At 40.3% G+C, this 19,235-nt stretch overlaps 1 protein-coding gene across 1 annotated transcript; it reads right to left on the bottom strand.

Moving 5' to 3' along the window:
- Positions 1-340: 340 nt before the first annotated feature.
- Positions 341-19,235, bottom strand: LOC118556468 (choline transporter-like protein 5-A; the record flags this gene model as incomplete). Its single annotated transcript, XM_036141307.1, is given in 20 exon segments — positions 341-1,585; positions 1,844-1,928; positions 3,314-3,402; positions 4,912-4,982; positions 5,285-5,358; positions 5,475-5,578; positions 5,668-5,762; positions 6,065-6,327; positions 6,594-6,681; positions 8,197-8,289; positions 8,371-8,470; positions 8,931-9,062; positions 9,200-9,312; positions 9,585-9,668; positions 10,516-10,639; positions 11,247-11,307; positions 16,412-16,525; positions 16,645-16,729; positions 17,024-17,108; positions 19,162-19,235. Coding segments are annotated over 20 exon segments (2,050 nt in total), but the record flags the coding sequence as incomplete, so codon positions are not given.

Here is a 19,235-nt window from a genome sequence, read left to right as displayed (position 1 = left end):
TAATTTAATAGCAAATGGTAAAGGATAACTATCTATTTAAAACATTAACACTTGCTGTAACTTGTATAGTGTCAATACATTACATCATGCCAGTTAAATTTATATTTCACAGTTTATGGCCCAATCTGTTTGAACCAAGCTTTAGTATTGGCAATGTCTTTTTCAGCACTTCTTCTATTTCTTTCCCTTAGTCATGAAGATCTTCATGAGGTTTGGGCTCATGTGGTAGGGCTTGCTTGGAGAGCCGTCGTTCACCTCCAGATCGGACACTATGGACAGACAATATTAAAGACAATTGTCATAATGTCACACTTTCAAATTAAAATCTCTACAAAAGCGCTGGGTGATACTTCAGCAATTTATGTTTATTCAAAAACAAATGATTACATTGTCATTGGATTCATTTAGGTTTAAAAAAAAAAAAGTCCTGTACAAAAAGAACACAGATTACCTCCAGACAGACGTGTGTATTATACCGAGTATTAAAACAGCACAACATCCGAACCATTCAATAATAATAATAATAATAAAAATACCAAAAATGGCTTTGAAATCCTTTTATAAACTTTATCCCTAAAACTTCTGGTGTTAGGTCTAAAATCACAGAAGGAGGAACCTTTTTCTATTTCTTATTTTGACAACTAGGCACATAAACTAGCGGCTGCATTCAGGATTCCTGGAAATACTCGTGGTTCTGTCCAGATTATAAGCAATAACCATTATTTTATTTTAAAGTCTTAACCTCCCACAAAGTCTGTGTTACAGTACATACAAGGGGTTATAAAATCAAATCAAACGACTGTGCAATGAACTGAAAATTCGCAACAGCTTGGCTAGGTGTAGTGTTTAAATAATCTGCGGATTTGTGTTAGAGTTATGAAGGATGAAAACCACCTAAAACATGGCAAACAACTGCAAAATAACCATGCTGCAGGCAGGAAATAAAACACATGATTCCTTTACTGTAGGTGAATCAAACAGATAATGATTTCACACTAAAAGACCAAAGTGCCATATAATAAAAGTGCCCCAGAAGTCCAACACGTTTTAGGGTGATGCTTTACACCATAGTCCATCAGTGGCATCTGTACAATTTAAGGTTCCCATGTTTGCTTGGGTTTCAAAAAAATGTGCTTGAGCTTGTGCATCCATCCTGTGTATTGATGTGTACCCTCAAAGTAAGGCGGAGGTCAGCAGGAAATATGGAGAAACATGAAGCAAAGCATAGCAGACAAAAAAAAAAGGCAAGTATCTGAACTGGCTCATTAGAGGAAGTGAAGCCAAGTGTTTTTTTTTCCAGTCCACTATGCTTTGGGACCTGAACTGTTAACATGTCCTTCCATGTTCAAATCATCCCTGCATCCAGTTTAGATGTTTAGCCCTCGAGAACTTGCAGACCCTCCACACACAGAGCAGATATGGAGAAGTGAGCCAGGATCAAAAGTTCAGGAAAACAGTTTGCACGTCGCTCAGGAGGAAGCACTCGATTTGGCACGCTCCTCTCCTTTGCGGAGGATCTTGTGCAGGCCTGGAGATATGTAGTAGGGCCTGGAAGAAGAGCCATCGTTCCTCTCCAGGTCTTCACCTGAGACCAGATCCCGGCGCAGGAGGGGGACAGCAGCGACAGGCAAGCAGTGCGAAAGAGACAGCCAGAAGGAGAAGGAGAGAGAAAGGCTTAGTGGAGAAAGATAAGCAGTGGCATATAGGAAAAGCTGGAACAGTAAACAATCAGGAGTGCCTTTTAAGAGTCATTTAGAGCTAGTTTTGTGGAAAAAAAACACATCTAATCTACAGCTGAGTGTATGCTTGATGTAATACGCTTAGAATGATACTGCATACTTACAAAAGCACAGGAACAGCGTGTCCACACACATGGCGTAGACATTAAAAAAGCCACTTGTGATCATGAACGACCCAAATATCACCGTCTGAAAGAACCAAAAGCTCTTAGTTGGAAAACATCATTTTAGCTTTTTATGCAATAAACAGAATATCAACAACACAACATACAGGGAGGTCTCAGTCTGAACCCAAGAGTCAGTTCAGAGCCCCCCAATTAAGGGATTTTAAATGATTAATGATAGCAATAGGCTAACCTAACAAGCTATGCACATTATTTTAAATATATATTATGTTAATGTTATATATGAGCCTTTGTACTTTACAATGATTTCTAAGGGAGATTGTTTTTGTTGCTTCAGCTTCCTGTGTGTTTCTGTGATGTGCTCTTGAGTTCAAAGGAAAGAGCTAAAATGATGAAGCACAAAGATTACTTTTTTGTCAGGTTTTCTCTGCACACCAGTAACTGGAGCTGGGCTGAAATGTGTTACGAGCTAAATTCCCAACAACTCTTATAAACCAGAGACTAAACAGACTAGCATTAGCCAACCGCTTCAACAAACAGCTCTGCTTGAACACAATAAGAAGTAGCAAGATTAGGGCTGGGCGATATGGCTTAGAAATAAAATCGAAGCCATATTAATTATACCACATCCAATTAATTGATTTTTTCCCCCTCTTTTTCGTTTCACAAAAAGAAATTAACAACATTATTTGAAAACTTGCTTATATGTAAATCATTTCATCTGGGAGTTGACCTGAATTCAAACTAAATACAAGCTGTGAAACAGTCTTGTAAAACAAACAGTGATCGCTGCTAGAGGTATTTCACGATAAGGCAAGAACAGGCTTCACTTCACTTGAATAACTTTAAACTAATTTAAAAAAAAGAAGTAAATGAGTGAATTAAAGTGTCTCGTATTATGGTAAAAAAAAAACACATTTGTCCCACATTTTAATATATTTTGCTAAGCATATATCCAGCATTGCCTGATATTCTCTTCATGGAACCTCAATGAGTGCATCTGCTTAATAAAATCCAGATTTTCCAAAAAATGAACTCTTCAAAAATTGTAAATTCGAATTGAAGTTTATTGAGAACTGTCTCCTGATGAGTCGTCAGTTATATATTTAGATAAATTATAATGTCTCAACGACAAATAATGAAAATAGCGATGTTTAAGGGGATGTCAGAACCTTACAGCAGCTACAGCAACAGCATCATTGATGTCTTGCAGAAACTTTGATTGGAATGTGATATTTGTCTCCCTTAAGAAAACTGCATTCAGCAGCATGAATGCTAATGTAATGCTTTATTTTACTGCACTTTAAAGCTACTTAGTATTAATGCACATGCAGTACTTCATTCTGCTGTCCAAGTCAAACATGGAAACATGTCTCAGCCTAAGCAAAAAAAAGTTTTAATCAATCGGGGTTGTTTTTTATTTCAATGGCTCAAATCTTAACTTCTTACCAGAAGGGGGACACAACTGAAGTTTAGCGGAGGTACCACTTCTTGAAAAAGTGGTATTCTTTTTGAGAAAAAGAGAAATGCAAGGACCCCTGAAAGAAAGAATCAAGCAAATAGTTCACATTATATGAGCCATAATTTACTTCTGAGATATAAAGTCTACAAAATGTGTTAAATTCACATAGGGGCATCATTACTTATTTGGTGAATACATCCTATACATTTAGTTCAACAAATAATACATTGATATACTGTCTGAAGAAATACAACTGTACAACTGGTTTTCACCACATACCAGTGAAATTATTAAAATTACAGTGCCGTGAAAAGTTTTTAACATTTTGTGAAGTTACTACCACAAACCTCAAGGTATTTTATATGGAATTTTATATGAAAGAGAAATGATACATGTTTTGTTTTTTTGTGGCAACCAGAACTACCTTTTATGGAGAGCATCTGCAAGCAACGATTTTTATGTCTCGTTAAAGATTCCCTGTTGGGTTTAGCAGTGAACTTCTGCCTTGGTCTAAAGTCTTTTGTTGCTTTCAACAAGTTTTATTTCTATTTGTATCGTATTTGCCTTAACAAACATTGTTTTGCATGTTGGCTAACATGATAAATCCTGGACTCAAATACAACATTTTGATCTCAGAATTGAACATGACCTTCCATGTTTGCTGTGTCTCTTACAAGGGTTTAAATGGGGCTTCTCATGGCTTTAATTCAACAATAGATTTTTCTTTTCAGTCACTCTTCCATCAATGTCTTGGTTTTGTAGTGCCCAACTAACAGCGGTCAAGTTGGCAAATTCTCCCACCTGAACTGCGGTTATCTGTAACTCCTCCAGAGCAATTATTTATTCTTTGATTAAAGGTCTTCTTGACTGGATTGCCATTTTAGGAGGACGGCCATGTTTTGGTAGGTTTGCAGGTGTGTAGACCGGGTTCCATTTTCAGACGATGGATTAAAAAGTGGTGCACGGCGGTGCAGATGTTGTCACTGTTGCCCTGCAGCAAGAAGGCCCTATGTGACCAAGGACTTTACATGTTCTCCCAGTGCATGTGTTTTTTTCCCCTGGGTACACCCAAACATGGATGTTCAAAAACCTGCATCTTGGATTAATTTCCATAAAATTCCCCTAGTAATGACCATGAGCATATGTGGTCGTACGTCTTGAACATTTCTGTTTCGCGCTGTGATGGAGTTTTGTACTCCAGGGTGACTGTGGCTCAGTGTGTGGAGTAAACGTCTAGTAATTAGGAACTTGTGGGTTCAATTCCAGCTCCCTTCTGCCACATGTCGATGTGCTCCTGGGCAAATCACTTAACTCCAATTGGCTTAGCGATGTGTTTATTGATGTATGAAGCTGTGAGTGTTAGGGAGGGCGATTGGGTGAATGTGGGTCTATCATAAAGTGCTTTGAGTTGTCAGTATGACTAGAAAAAGGGGAAGGAGGGGGCAGGATTGTGGTTCAAATCCTCAAACTGAGTTGAAAAGAGTTCTTTAGGAATATTGTCTTTCAAAGGACAAAGACAGAACGGGGATTTGAAGCAGATTTTGCTATGTTACTATTAAAGAGGCCAAGCGAAGGTAAAACTCACCAACTCCTCCTGAAATGACCAGCTTTCCCAAGAACAGCAGAAAGGAGATGACGTTGTCCAGGACAACCACCCTTCACAGGTGAAAACAAAGATATTAGAGCGATGGAGAGGACTTTTCAAAAAACACGTAAGTTACCCTTAAGCACCATTATGTGTAAAATGAGGTTTAAAACGATTACAAAGGGTGTGCACTCTCTTTAATGACTAGGTGTCATTTCAAATCTGTAGTTTTATCCGACCCAATTTAGAGAAAGCAACACATTTTTATATGGAAGACTTATTTGTTGATTGTTAGAAAGACTCTGCTGCAAGTTATGTGCTGCTGTGATGTTTAGTCAAGTGGAGGTAACAGAAAGCTAAGACGAGTACACACCGAACAATATTCCTCATCAAGAGATCAAAAGCCTCCCTGGAAGATCTGCAGAAGTTCTGTCCATATATTGCTATCTGTTGGTAAAAACAACGTATGTGGTTAGTTAAGCACAGGGGTTCAGATTTGGCCAAGCAACAGCTGCAACCCCCAACAGGTAAATTAATCATCAGCACTTCTGGAAATGACCTACCATAATGTATGCATTTGTGTTGAGAAACTTGATGAAATTTTCCAGGCAACAGAAGCAGCAACTGAGGCAGTGAAGCAGGAACCGAGACAAAGCATTTTGGGACCCTGGAAAAGCAGCAGCAACATTTCATTTGAAATAATTGTTCATTGTACTCAGAGGAAAAACACCAGTTTCTTAAACAGTCCCAACTTGCCTTTCAATTTGTGATTAAGGTTCTCAAGAACAATTCGGACCATCTGCACCATAGCAAGGATTAGAGAACCGAAAGCTAGGGAACCGGTGTGGTAACTGTAATGCAAGAAAAAAAACCTTTCATTTAGCTGTGATTAATTGTTATACTGGTGCAGAAGTAATCCAAACCAAGCAGCTACTTCGGTTCACTCGTCTCATTTAATTGTTTGTCTTTGTTACTGTCCATATAAGGCAAGTATACTGTGATCAGTGCTGTAATCCTAAACCAACAAACCTTTTATGTTTTTTTAGATTTTTCTTTTACATTTGCTGTTCATTAATCAAAAGCCCAATCTTATTAATTTATATTTACATAAAGAGCTGTTCATAACATACTTTAAAGCGTGTCTGAAACCTACCGGATGGCTCTGATGAATGAAGAGTAAACAGGGCAGGAAGGGATGTCTTTCGGCTTCCTCTTGGCCCAGTAGTAGGAGGCGAACGCCCCTGCCAGGGTGCACTTCCCCAAGGCCAGGACAAAGTTGACCAGCCAGAGGAATATGAAGAGGTTACAGAGATGGAGAACCAGAATGTAGTGGTGGTACACGCTCTCTCCACCATAGAAAGCAAACATGCACTGAGCTCCGGGGCAAGCTTTGGTAATATTGGTCTGATTGAAGGTCTGAAACATAGAAACACATGTGAACTCGTTATTAAGTCACATACTTGCATAATGATTTGTGAACAGTGTAACTGTGCATCTGAGACCATAATGTGTTTATTAAACAGTGTGACCTTATTGCATGTAAACACTTTCAGAAAGAAGTAATCACAATTAATTATTTTTGTCTAAAAACAAAACATTACAACATAGAAAATCCTTTTGAGACAAAAAATATAATCTCTCACATGGACACAGTGCATTGTGGGTGAGTGTGTGAGGCTAACCTTTGGACTGCATGTGAGGTTTGCATACATGCACTGATCGTCAGCCGGTGCCACCTTGTAGACCGCCTTACCTGAAGAGGCCAAAAAGCTGAGGGAACATCAGTTAAGGCAGGATACCCCCTAAATAAAAAAGTCAGTCTTTATACCTACTCCACATTAAAACTAAATAATGGGGCATTCCCATAAATTAGAATACTGTTGTTCATTTATTTCACAGAGAACGCAAAAGCTGATATAGTTGCTTATGTTAATTATAAAGATTATGGCCAACAACTTATGAAAACCATTTCAGTTTCTCAGGAAATTACAATATTAAAGGAGCAATAAGGGAAATTTACCATAAGTCACACTTTTTGTCATAGTTTGGCTGATCCTGCAGCTTATATTCAGGTGCGACTTATATATTGAATTTAAATGGTAATTCATACTGACCAGCATGAACAAGGAGTAAACATTACCATCTATAGCCGCAAGAGGGCGCTCTTGTCTTGTGAAAAGTGCTCCTGTACCACTTAAAAACTAGATAAAACATCAACTTATAGACAACAAAGACCGAACACATATTTGTATGTTATTTCACTGTTTCAGTATGAATTCACACAGTGGAGCGTTGCGTGGTGCAACTCGAAGGAAGAGCTCAGACTGCGACAGAACCCAATTAATGGGCTGTCGCTGAAGCTGCCAGGCCTGTTGTCCGGGCGGTTTCCAACTTCCCTGATGGACATGAGTTCTATGTCGCTCTCAAACATCCGTGTCATACTGTCAGCTTAGCACGTAGTATCGCTACGCTCACTGTCTAATTTCAGCATACGTTTGACAACTTTCAGCGTAACGTGCCGTCAGTTGGAGTTGCTAATTTATCCCATTCATTATCCCAGGTATGTTCCATGTTATTGATGCAGCTGTGTAATTTAATAAATAGTTTTACCAGATTAAATGTCAGTTTTTAGTCTCGGATTGTGTTAAAAAAAACTTGCGTATAGTCCGGTGTGACTTATATGTTTTTTCCTCTTTATGATGCATTTTTTGACTGATGCGACTTATAGTTAAAAAAATAACGTAATTATAATAGTGATTTTTTTAACAGAAGAACTAATGGTAATCTTTCAGATGGTCTGACGTCACACCGCATCTCTCTGATTTGTTCTAAAGTCTCGTGTTTACATAGCCAGGTTGGCCGCGGGTGCATGTATGTGCATGTGAACAGCTGCTACTCATGGCTTAGTCCCACCTTGCCCTAAAAAAACATCGTCAGAGCATGGTATTATACCATGCTGCTTTGATGCAGTAAATCATGCAAATGGAGCATATGACAAGACATCCTTTTCATTAAGCCCAAATTTCTGTATTAAAAATACTTTTTAGTGATAGTATGTAATTTTCCAAAACACTCAATCTATATGACGTAGGATTTTCACTTTCTAAACTGAATTACTTAAATAAATAAACATTCCAGGATATTCTTATTTATAGAGATGACTCCGTACCTTCAATCACATGATCTTTTCTTGTAGAGAGCTCTAATGAATGTTCTTATAGCTAAACTGCCAGAGACTGCTAAATGCAACACAACTCATCCATGTCTGAGCACTTAGAAGGATACACTGCTGTGACAGCAGAGTAGGCTATACAGATGGCCAGGAGAAAAAAGGTGATGATCGGATAGAAGAGCGTACACATGATGTAAAAGATGGCCCTAGAAACAACACCAAACATTGTATTAATGAAAAAGGGTAAACTATACATTTCAATGATTAGATCTTTTGTTCCCACTCACCTGCTTCCCTCCTTCAGTAGTGCAAAAGCGACGGCTAGGCTCGACCTCAGAAAAATCAGCATAATCACGATGATGACCTCAATCACAATAAGCAAGATCACTGAAAAACAAACACCAAAACAAACACTTATCAGGTATTCATTTAATATCATAAGAATATATTACTATTTAATGACTGTGCTTCTGCAGAGATAAGTGACCCAAACTTGGCAAAAGTACACTGGTTTGGTATTAGATTTTATATTATTATTTAACCTTTATTTAACCAGGAAAAAAATCCCATTGACATTAAAAACCTCTTTTTCAATGGAGTCCTGGCCAAGAGGCAGTAAAGTTACATATGGAACAGAGATACATTAAATTAAATGACATAAAAACATATCAAGTAAAACAATAACAGATAATTGAGGCTGTTTGAACCACCTACAGTAATAACAAATGTGCAGCCATCATTTTATGCACAGTGATCAGAAAACCCTTACAGCCATGTTAGAAAACATGCAGAAACCAGAGCTAGAAAAGAAAGTATTAATATCTAGGTATGGTAGATTATGACGTACTGAAGATGAGCCATGTCTGGCTGTGCTCAAGGTAAACGGTGAGATCTTTCCGAAAGCCGATATCAGAGATGGTGACATTCGCATCTGGCCTTGTTTTCAGAACACTGTACTCTTTGAAACAGAGCCAGATACCTGAGAGAAAGACAAAAAATATAGAGGCACCGTAAGAGCGTTTATGATCAGACCAGAACTGAAAGCATAACTGTTCAGAAATATAATCAAGTTGTGTGCTCGGTAGCTGCCGTTGAAGTGAGTCAGTGCACACTCACCATAGCCGGCTGCAGAGATGAGACCGCAAATCATGACCCACAGTATCACACAAGCAATGTAGCGCAGCAGCAGGATGAAGGTCAGACTGAGCACCATGGTTATTCCCAGGCCTCTGTGGCAACACAGAGACAGGTTGGCATGAAAACAGCAAACATCCTGTTTAGCTTATTCTGTGTCGTGGCGGTCAAGCTAATCCATTCATCTGTTGGAGCATTTTTTTCTGATAGGATTACATCTTTGCCGGTCCAAAGTAGAAAAGCGTGCAGCATATGAAGCTCAAAATAAGCAAATACATCCAATTCCTGTTGGGAAAGGTATTACCAAAATATTCACAGAATAAAGACCTGCTGAGAATATTTACAAAAAAAACACTGCCATGCTTACATTAAGATCCATATCCAGGAGTTTGCATAATCCTCGAAGATCTTTATGCCAACTTCTTTGGCATTCAGTAGACTGGCTATTCTTCTGTAGAAGACAAACAGGTGAGAGAGAAAGAGGACACAAAATAAATTTGAACAGGCTTGTAAAACTATATTTCATGGATTACACTTAATTGTTTAGAATGTTTTTATTCGTTTCTTCAAAATTAGTAGTGCACACACACGTAGACAGCCATAACTTTAAACTATTTGGGAACGGGAATGGCTTTATGAGGTTTTGATATGTTCATTTTCCGACAACTTTTTTCAATAGTAAACCTCAAATACATTGCTTCCTTGTATAATATTATGAAAAAAGCCTAAATATCAGGAACAGAAAACGGGACCTCCATATGTCTGATTTATCTTTGGATACAAATTCTAGATGCCTGAAGGAGCTGCCTTCATTTATTCAAACAATTATACACAAGTATTAAAATCATGTGACTATCCAGCCATCATCAGGAAGGACACAGTGTCTATCTGCCAGAGATTTTACATATTTTGGGGCAAAATCTGCATCATATTGACCACCACGTCAAGATGCTGGCAGAAACTGGTGAAACAAATAATGACCACCAGGGGGCACCACACCCCATTCTTTCAACTGACAAATACTGTTGATAAAAACAACAACAACAAAACAACACTTTAGAAAAATAACACACATGTCGTAATTAATGACCCAAGAAGAAAGTGACAAAGTAGTCAGGGGCTGTTCTTGATAAACAGGCAGGGCCAGTCAATATAATATATTTTTTGTTGCAAAACCAAACCTTGGAGAAAACCCAACAACATTTAAGACATTTTACAAACAGAAGTGATTTTTTTAGGGTAAGGTATGACGTGAAAGAGTAAGGCAAAGATTCAGGCTGTCTAGAAGTCGATCTTACATGGCAGCATCTTTGAGAACAGTGACGTTCCTGTTGTTGTTGTCACCGTCTTTGAAGGTGGTCTGATCGGCAACAGTTAATACTCCGTCCTTTGATTTGAACTCGGGAAAGCACCGCTGTAGGACTGAAACACAAGTGGGAAAGGAAACATTGAACTCTTGTATTTACATTTAAGCCCAAAGCTATTTATATTCTTGACAGATGTATTTTTAAAAACAAAAAGTTTGCCTTTTAATAGGAAAAGACAATAACATATCTCAAAAGATGAGACAACAATGTAAAAGTGGTATCACTTTTGAAAAAATATCTGTTTTAATTGACACCTTATTACATGTCAAAAGTTATTTATACCCTCTTAAATACTCAATGGGATTTTTTTTATTGGTATAACAACAATTAAACCCTATAAAATCACTCTTATAATTGTAATTGCCGAGCAGCTTTTTTTTCCAGTTGAATTTTGATGATTTATCTTTGATGATGAGCTCCCAAATCTTTGAGATTAGAAGGCTATCTCGCCATCACCTTAAACTTTAGCTCCCTTCACAGACACTTTATCAGATTCATGTCTGGCCTCTGTTTGGGCTTCTCTAATATATTATTATTAACTTCAGCCAGAAGAAACAGGTTGGCAAAAACTTTAATCCTAAATCTGCCAATGGTATGAATAATTTTGGGCTCAGCTGTTGTCAGCTGGCAGAAAACAACTTATTGTTGGTTACTTCACTTACGTGGTCTGCTTGGCACAATCATTGGAGGGCAATCTTCATCTCGAATGACCTCTGCAACTGACTGAAAGAGTAACAGAGGGACAATGTTCAATACATCTGAAAATACATAAAAGTCACTGACCAACCAGTCGGTTAAAAGGGAGATTACAGTACAATAATTGCCATTCCAAGTTTTTAATCACTCACGCTTGAATAATATTTATTTGGGTCTTGTACAGAAATGTATAGTACTACAAATTATTCACCAACAGGTTTAATATTAATGTGTTAGTTAATTATTATTCATTGATCACTTACTCTGAAATAACCTGAAGTTTAGTTCTGACAGAATTGAACAATATCCAGTTTGAATTCACACTTGAAATGATTTTTAGGAAGCAAGCTGATGATTCAGTTCAAACAGTATATGAGAGGTGTTTTTTGCTCCCACACAACACCTTACACAGCATCATGCAAACGTCATTACCACTGACCTGCCGCCAGTCGATAGAACACAGCTGAGGTGAGCATGAGTAAAGGCTGGCTCATTTCCGCCTGTCTCTCAAAGCGTGTGAATTAGTTGTTCGGTTTCATGACTGGAGACGTGGAACTTAAGGCTGGTTCACATGGCAGAATTTTAAAATGGTCGGCCGATTTTCAAAGCCTGAGAGACACCCCACGTAACGGTAAAACATCCTAGATAAAACCAGTTTGCCCGTACAGTGTGTGGAGTCCGGTCAAAATGGCAAGGTCAACACACAACACTTAAGATCATTCAGATGTCAGACGGGAAATCTTGCGAATCCTCTCAAGATCAAACGTGAGTTCAGAGTAAATAAAAATGGACGACGAGGAAGAAAAATGGCGATAGTTTGTGAAATGATTTTAACGGAGAAAAAAACATAACCAAACGAAAGGGGGCGTTGGTTAAAGAAGCAAAGATAACGCGATCAGGGGCTCTACGCTTGCTGTTCTGTGAAATGGAGCGAGTTTTTTTTTTTCCTCCTCCCTCTAGAAATCCTTCACCTCGCTTTCTGGTCTCATTCAACAGGCTGCCTGCTCGTTGGACTTCAGGGGACACCACACACCCTAGGATATCGGGGCAAGACAATCCAACATGTTCGATATCCCCGATTTGAGGTTGAAGCGGTCCTGACGTTCTACCAAGCGGACCCAATCTCTCTGAAAACATCACTGTTACATGCAGTGGTGGCTGCATGTAGGATTTTTTTCCCCCCATTTCAGGTTGCTGTTGAGCTCCGGCAGGTTAAGCAGGACCAGCTGTCTTCACTCTGGCTCTTGATTGGCAGAGTATAAGGCTAGCTGGGGAACTGATGTTCAGGGCCTCTTGGCCAATTGGGCAGCATGTGTGCTGCAGCTCTGTGGGGCTGTGTAGGAGGACTGGTTGGTTGCTAGAGATCTTGGTTCTGGTGGTTACTCTCTTGTTTCTTTCAGGTTCCCAGTTTCCCCTTTCAAACCGCTTCAGATTACTTTTGAATAATAAAACTTTAACGTTACCTTCCTGGTTTTGTCTTGTCCTTTTTCTCTGGTTTATCCATTGTTACGGCCCCCTCCCCTCTTTAATACCCCTAGACGGTTTTGGGGACGTAACAATTTGGGGGCTCGTCCATGCTAAGTTTTTTTTTTTTTTTTTGTGGTGGGATCAGTCGTCTCATTTTTCCGTGGCTTTGTTTCTTTTATTTTGTTAGGTCAGCTGGTTGTTGGTATGGTAGGGTAGAGGGAGAGTTACCAGATCCGACGGTCCTATGAGCGGATTGGTCTGTGTAATCTCCCTTCTTTTGTTCATTTTTGGCTGCCCCATCACAGATTTTATAACGTTATTTTATTTTGAAGGGATTTCTAAGTAGTGGGTTTTTGTAATAATGGCATCTTAACTAGTTTAGAAGCAGCGGCTGAGTCTAACTTGAAAGTTGAGGATTCCAGCTTGAAGATTGAGGATTCTGGTGGTGATGACATGGGGGTTCCCAAAATGAAAGAGGTGTCTAGTCACATTGCTAGTTTTCGTAATGTGACTCCTAAAACTAGTAACACTAGTAGGTTGGAGGAAAAACCTGTGACATTACCACAATATGAACTTTTTTCAGAAGAATCACCTGCTGGTTCAAGGATGGAGGCTCGGTTGAGGGTTCGTCTTGCTCGCCTTCAGCTGGAGAAAGAGGATCGTGAGCGGGAATTTCAGCTTGGTAGGGAACTGGAATTGAAGAAGCTTGAAGCAGAGACCGCTATTAGGATGAGGGAATTGGAGCTGAAAGCTGGTCCAACTCCTCCCCTTAAGTCTCATGTAGTTGCATCTCCTGCCTTTGATGTCACCAAAAGCGTTCCCCTGGTACCTGTTTTTTGTGATTCTGAGGTTGATAGCTATTTTCGAGCTTTTGAAAGGATTGCCTTGGCATTAAACTGGCCCCGAGAGGTGTGGGCAATACTGGTGCAGTGTAAACTAACTGGTAAAGCTCAGGAAGCCTGTGTCTCGCTTTCCATGGAGGAGGGTTTATCATATGAGACAATTAAAGTTACAGTCTTGCGGGCATATGAATTGGTGCCAGAGGCTTACAGGCAGCGTTTTCGAGCTCTTAGAAAGACCATGAGCCAAACACATGTTGATTTTGCACGGGAGAAAGCGTTGTTTTTTGATCGATGGTGTGCAGCATGTAAAATTAAAGATCAAGTTTCCCTCCGAGAATTAATTCTGCTTGAGGAATTCCAAAACTGTGTAACTGAAGAGGTTGCCACTTACCTGAATGAACAAAAAGTCAACACCTTACAGCAGGCTGCTGTCTTGGCTGATGAGTTTTCCTTGACGCACAAGTCAACTTTCAGTAAGCGTGATCTTTCTTTCCATAATCTACCGTCTCACGTTGACAGTGTATCAGTTTCTTGCCCCCCTCCATCTTCATCAAGTTTGAAAGCCAAGAGGAAGTGTTTTTTTCTGTTTTAAGCCTGGACACCTGATTGCTGACTGTGAATTGTACCAATGTAAACAGCAGGGGGTTTCATCTAAACAATCAAAAGGAGTGGGACTAATTCAAACAGCCACTAATCATTCCATGAGAGAGCTATTGGTTAAAGCTGATCAGCCTGAGGAATGTTTTAAACCCTTCATTTTTGATGGTTTTGTGTCTCTTACAGGTGAACCTGAAGATCAGCAACCAGTAAAAGTGCTGAGGGATACCGGTGGTTCACAATCCTTAATCTTAAGCAATGTGTTGCCTTTTGATCAGAGGTCGGCCTGTGAGGCAGGTACCATTGTGAGAGGTGTTGGGATGAGTTATTTACCTGCCCCTCTTCATTATGTTCATGTAAAAACACCGTTGGTTTCGGGAGTCTTTCCGGTGGCTGTGTGCCCCTGTTTTCCCATTGATGGTGTGCAGTTTATAATGGGAAACGATTTAGCAGGAGGGAAAGTTTACCCTGTACCGAAAGTGGTGAATACCCCCGTGTCTGATTTAGAGCCAGATGTCTTGGTAGAGACATTGCCAGAAGTATTCACAGGTAGTGTGGTGACTAGAGCTCAAGCACGCACGAATGAGCAAGATATTGACCTTTCTGACACACTGTTCAGCTCAGTCACAGCTGATGATTGGGAATTGCCAGTTGAAGAAAAGGAAGTCAGTAGGGAAAAGGAGTTCCCTGTCAAAGCATTACTACCTATGACTCGAGAAGCGCTTATTAAAACACAGATGGCGGATCCAACGTTAGTAAAATGTGTTGTGAAGTCAGATAAGGTTAAAGAGGGAAAACGACACTCGTTCTTTACTGACCATGGTGTCTTAATGCATAAATGGGTAAAGCATCTTGGTGATACGCCTGGGGAAAATTGGCAAACTCTTCACCAGATAGTCATGCCAGTTGGGTATCGGAAGCACGTGCTCAAATTGGCCCATGAACATTTACAGGCTGGACATTTGGGTATCACTAAGACTTACGACCGGATTTTGAAACACTTCTTTTGGCCAGGATTAAAAGCAGATGTGGTTCGGTTTTGTCAAAACTGTGTCACCTGTCAGATGGTGGGTAAAGCTAATCAAAAAGTCACCCTCGCTCCACTACACCCAGTCCCGGCTATCGGGGAGCCATTTGAACATGTTGATCAAGGAGCTAAGGAGGCTCTTGTTGCAGCCCAGACTAAGATGAAGTTGAGCTTTGACAGATGTACAGTTCACCGACAGTTCCATCCTGGTGACAGAGTGTTGGTGTTGTTACCTGTCAATGGTTTTAGTATGGCTGCTCGTTTTTCTGGCCCCTACACAGTTCGGAGCAAAGTATCGGACTTAAATTACATAACTTCTACACCTGACCGCAGAGGGAAGACCCGATTGTGCCACATCAATATGTTGAAGCCCTATTATGATAGGAGAGCTATCGTGGCAGATGCCTCATCCCGTGCGTATGGTTGATCCTAAAAGGGTGGATGTGGGAGGGCTGTTTGGTATTGTTCTTGGTTGTTTGCTTTTTCTCTTTTAGGGCTTGGATTTTATGGGAGGAGGTGTTACATGCAGTGGTGGCTGCATGTAGGATTTTTTTCCCCCATTTCAGGTTGCTGTTGAGCTCCGGCAGGTTAAGCAGGACCAGCTGTCTTCACTCTGGCTCTTGATTGGCAGAGTATAAGGCTAGCTGGGGAACTGATGTTCAGGGCCTCTTGGCCAATTGGGCAGCATGTGTGCTGCAGCTCTGTGGGGCTGTGTAGGAGGACTGGTTGGTTGCTAGAGATCTTGGTTCTGGTGGTTACTCTCTTGTTTCTTTCAGGTTCCCAGTTTCCCCTTTCAAACCGCTTCAGATTACTTTTGAATAATAAAACTTTAACGTTACCTTCCTGTTTTGTCTTGTCCTTTTTCTCTGGTTTATCCATTGTTACGGCCCCCTCCCCTCTTTAATACCCCTAGACGGTTTTGGGGACGTAACAATCACACACGGTAAAATATTTTCTTAGATTATTTTAAGAGACCCGCCGATGATCTGCGCCTCTCGGAAGGGGGAGATTGGGGAGAAAATCTGACTAAAAATCCTGCCGTGTGAACCAGCCTTAATGCTCCAAAATTATACTTGAAAAATAGTAATATTGAGAGCAAAAAATAAAATACAAAACTAGATGTTAGGTGGAAGATAAATTGTCTTGTTTTAACTATAAATCAGTTTGCAGAAAAACAGTGTCAGCCACGGTTTCGTACCTTACTGCCAATGACAAAGCCAGGCTTGCAGAACTGCTTGTAATAATCCCAGTTGTTGTTACTTGAAACTTCCAGCAGGGTGGCAAATCTGTCAGGGCACTTGGAGACACAGAGCTGAGGGATAAAACACATCTCTTGAGGACAGTCTTCATCGGTTTTGGAGGAGGGATTGAGAAAAAAATGTTCAGTTTTGTGCTGCGCTTTACCAGACAGCGCTGTCTTCAGTCTCATACCTGAGTTGTAGGGCACTGGAGGTTAATTAAAACTGCAGGACTGGCACATTTCAGCATGTTGAAATAGAATAATATGGCTTTGTTTCTACAAAGAAGATGCAGACAGAGCGGGGATGTAGATTACAGAGATCTAAAAGTCTATTTCTCAGAAAGCCTTTAAGCACACACACACACACACAGAAAAACAAACCCATGCTGTGGTCTGTTTATTAAAGACTTCCCTGGATTAATCACAAATCATCTCATGTGTACTGTGCTGTAGCCTGTAGTAAGCCTATCTAAAGTGTAAAGATAACAATGGAAAGCTGACAGACAACATGGACATCATAATTATTTCACTGTAAAGACATTTTTTTGTGTTGTTTTTTTTTAAACTTACGCATTCGAAGTGTTCTGCTGACCACAAAACTGGCCCTGGCTGTCAGTTGGATAGACGATTTTCCTGGGGTCTCCGTGGATCCAGGCTAGGGAAAAGAACAACTGATTTTTATTTCAAAAGCATGAATCTTGACATTTTGAATATTACCAGGAACATAGTCATTTTTACTTACATGTGATCATTGTTAATTCTAAATGGGATACTAGTCAAGGCATTACCCTCCTTTTTAGAAGTGATAATGCATCAAATTGCATTACCTTAAAGGCATACTATGCAACATTTTTCAGTTAATTAATATGTTCCATACCGTTTTGGATGATTAAATGAGTCATTTCAGGTCGAACAAAGGTTTTCTCGGCCGCCCTGGTGGTCTGTAGGGGAAATACCGCACTTGCAATTGCAGGAGCTCTCGGCCCGCACCCACAGGCTCAGAAGTCTGTGCATCGCGGGAGTCGGTCTTGCTTTACGGCGAGAACTGCTACACGCCCCCAGTGAAAGGCATGCTGGTTGCTAGCGCAGTGGCGATATTTGTGCAATTATCATGACGGAACCAGGGAGAAAACAGCGAAAGCCCATGTCGGAGCAGGCAAGAAAGAGGAGAATGGCTCTGGACAGAGAGAGGAGTCATACACGGGTGAACATCGGGCAAGCTTTTTCTGAATGGCGAGAGCTAAAAGAAAAAGAAGGCTGCAAGGCTGACGCGGACCTCGCGTTTCTGCTGATGCGATTGTAAGTAACATTGGAATGGTTTCTCTCTCTCTCTCTCTCTGTGCATGTTCACACTTTCACTGTGTTAATCATTGACTGTACTGACGTTTTTTCCACTTTTCGTTGCGTTCGCCTGTCTGCTAAGCTCAAAACAACCGCGCCTGGCTTGACGGAGAAACCAGAACAGCTGAGCATCTTTATGACAGTGCACTTTTACTTTCGCCCTCTGGGGGGAGCCTCGCTGGAAAATCAACCCTGGTTGCATAGTATACCTTTAAAATAGTTTAAAGGAGTCCTACACTAGCCTCGTGAGACCATCCTGATCTCGCAAGCTTTCAAGGTTTTACTCGCAAATCAGTCTGGCTACTTTCCGTAAAAGGAAATTTGGAGCCGTTCACCAAACGAACGTCCAATCAGCGTTGGCTTTGAGGCGGGTTGAGGTGTGACGCAATGAGAAGCGCGACAGTTCAGTCTAAAGAACATGGCGGCTTCAGCCGATGAAACTAGCATTAGCGTGGCTATCGAGCAAGTTTTATCCGATTACAGAGTATTTCTTTGCTGAGCTAACGAGCCTTTACCTGCAGCAGCAAGAGTAGCTTGGTTTGTGGTTGTGTTTTCGTCGTCGCTCTGTTACGAACGACGACGAATCTGATTGGTTTATTTGGCCCGTCTATCACCAACATAGGCCAATCAGCTAACCAGTATTTTCGCCCCTTCCCAAAATTACTTCAACGGAAGGTTTCCAGATGGATATGCGGAGCAAATCTATCTGGCGGAGTCAGGTAAGTCCTACACAGCACCAGACCCTGAAGTTATAAATATACTCAACAGGAGCGCTGCTGTTATACCGAGTGTGAATGAATGAATCCATCCATCCAATGACAGCTCTGAAGAACCCCACCTAGTATGAGTTACAACATTTTACTTTTCTTTGGGACTATTAAAGTTTTTTTTTAATTAAACTGAATTAAATGACTGGGTCTATACATTCAGGAGAAAGGTTTGATCAATGGATGATATAAAAGTTGAGAAAGAATGTTTGCATGAGTCAGTGTCATGCTGTGGGTCTGTTTGGTTGATAAACTCGTATCTGTGGATGCACACAGTGAGGGCTAAGTCCAAATTCTTTCAATTAACCTCATTTACTGGTTTGGAAATGGATGAAGCAGGCTAACATTAAACGTTAAAATAATTTAATATATCTCTAATCATGTTAATACGTGGGTCAGTAAAACACGGTGCTGCTTTTATTATCCAAACTTTTAGAAAACCCCATTTCTTTTTGTGATTTTTCTTTTGTGTAAGACATAACCAGAGCTCAGGATATTCTTTTGATGAAGATGTAATCTATCACACTTCAAACCACCAGATATTTGAGTTAATAATACTCACTTTGTGTGATGTAATCACTAGCAATGTAGCAAACTCACCTACAGTACCCAGGGCAATGTACCCAAGGATAACAATGACAAAGATAATGCAGCAAACCACATCAGTGCAGCTC

The sequence above is a fragment of the Fundulus heteroclitus genome, chromosome 9 (genome assembly GCF_011125445.2).
Source record: "Fundulus heteroclitus isolate FHET01 chromosome 9, MU-UCD_Fhet_4.1, whole genome shotgun sequence".
NCBI classification, from domain to species: domain Eukaryota; kingdom Metazoa; phylum Chordata; class Actinopteri; order Cyprinodontiformes; family Fundulidae; genus Fundulus; species Fundulus heteroclitus.
Note: the sequence above shows the minus strand (reverse complement) of the source record. Positions and strands in the feature narration are given on the sequence as shown.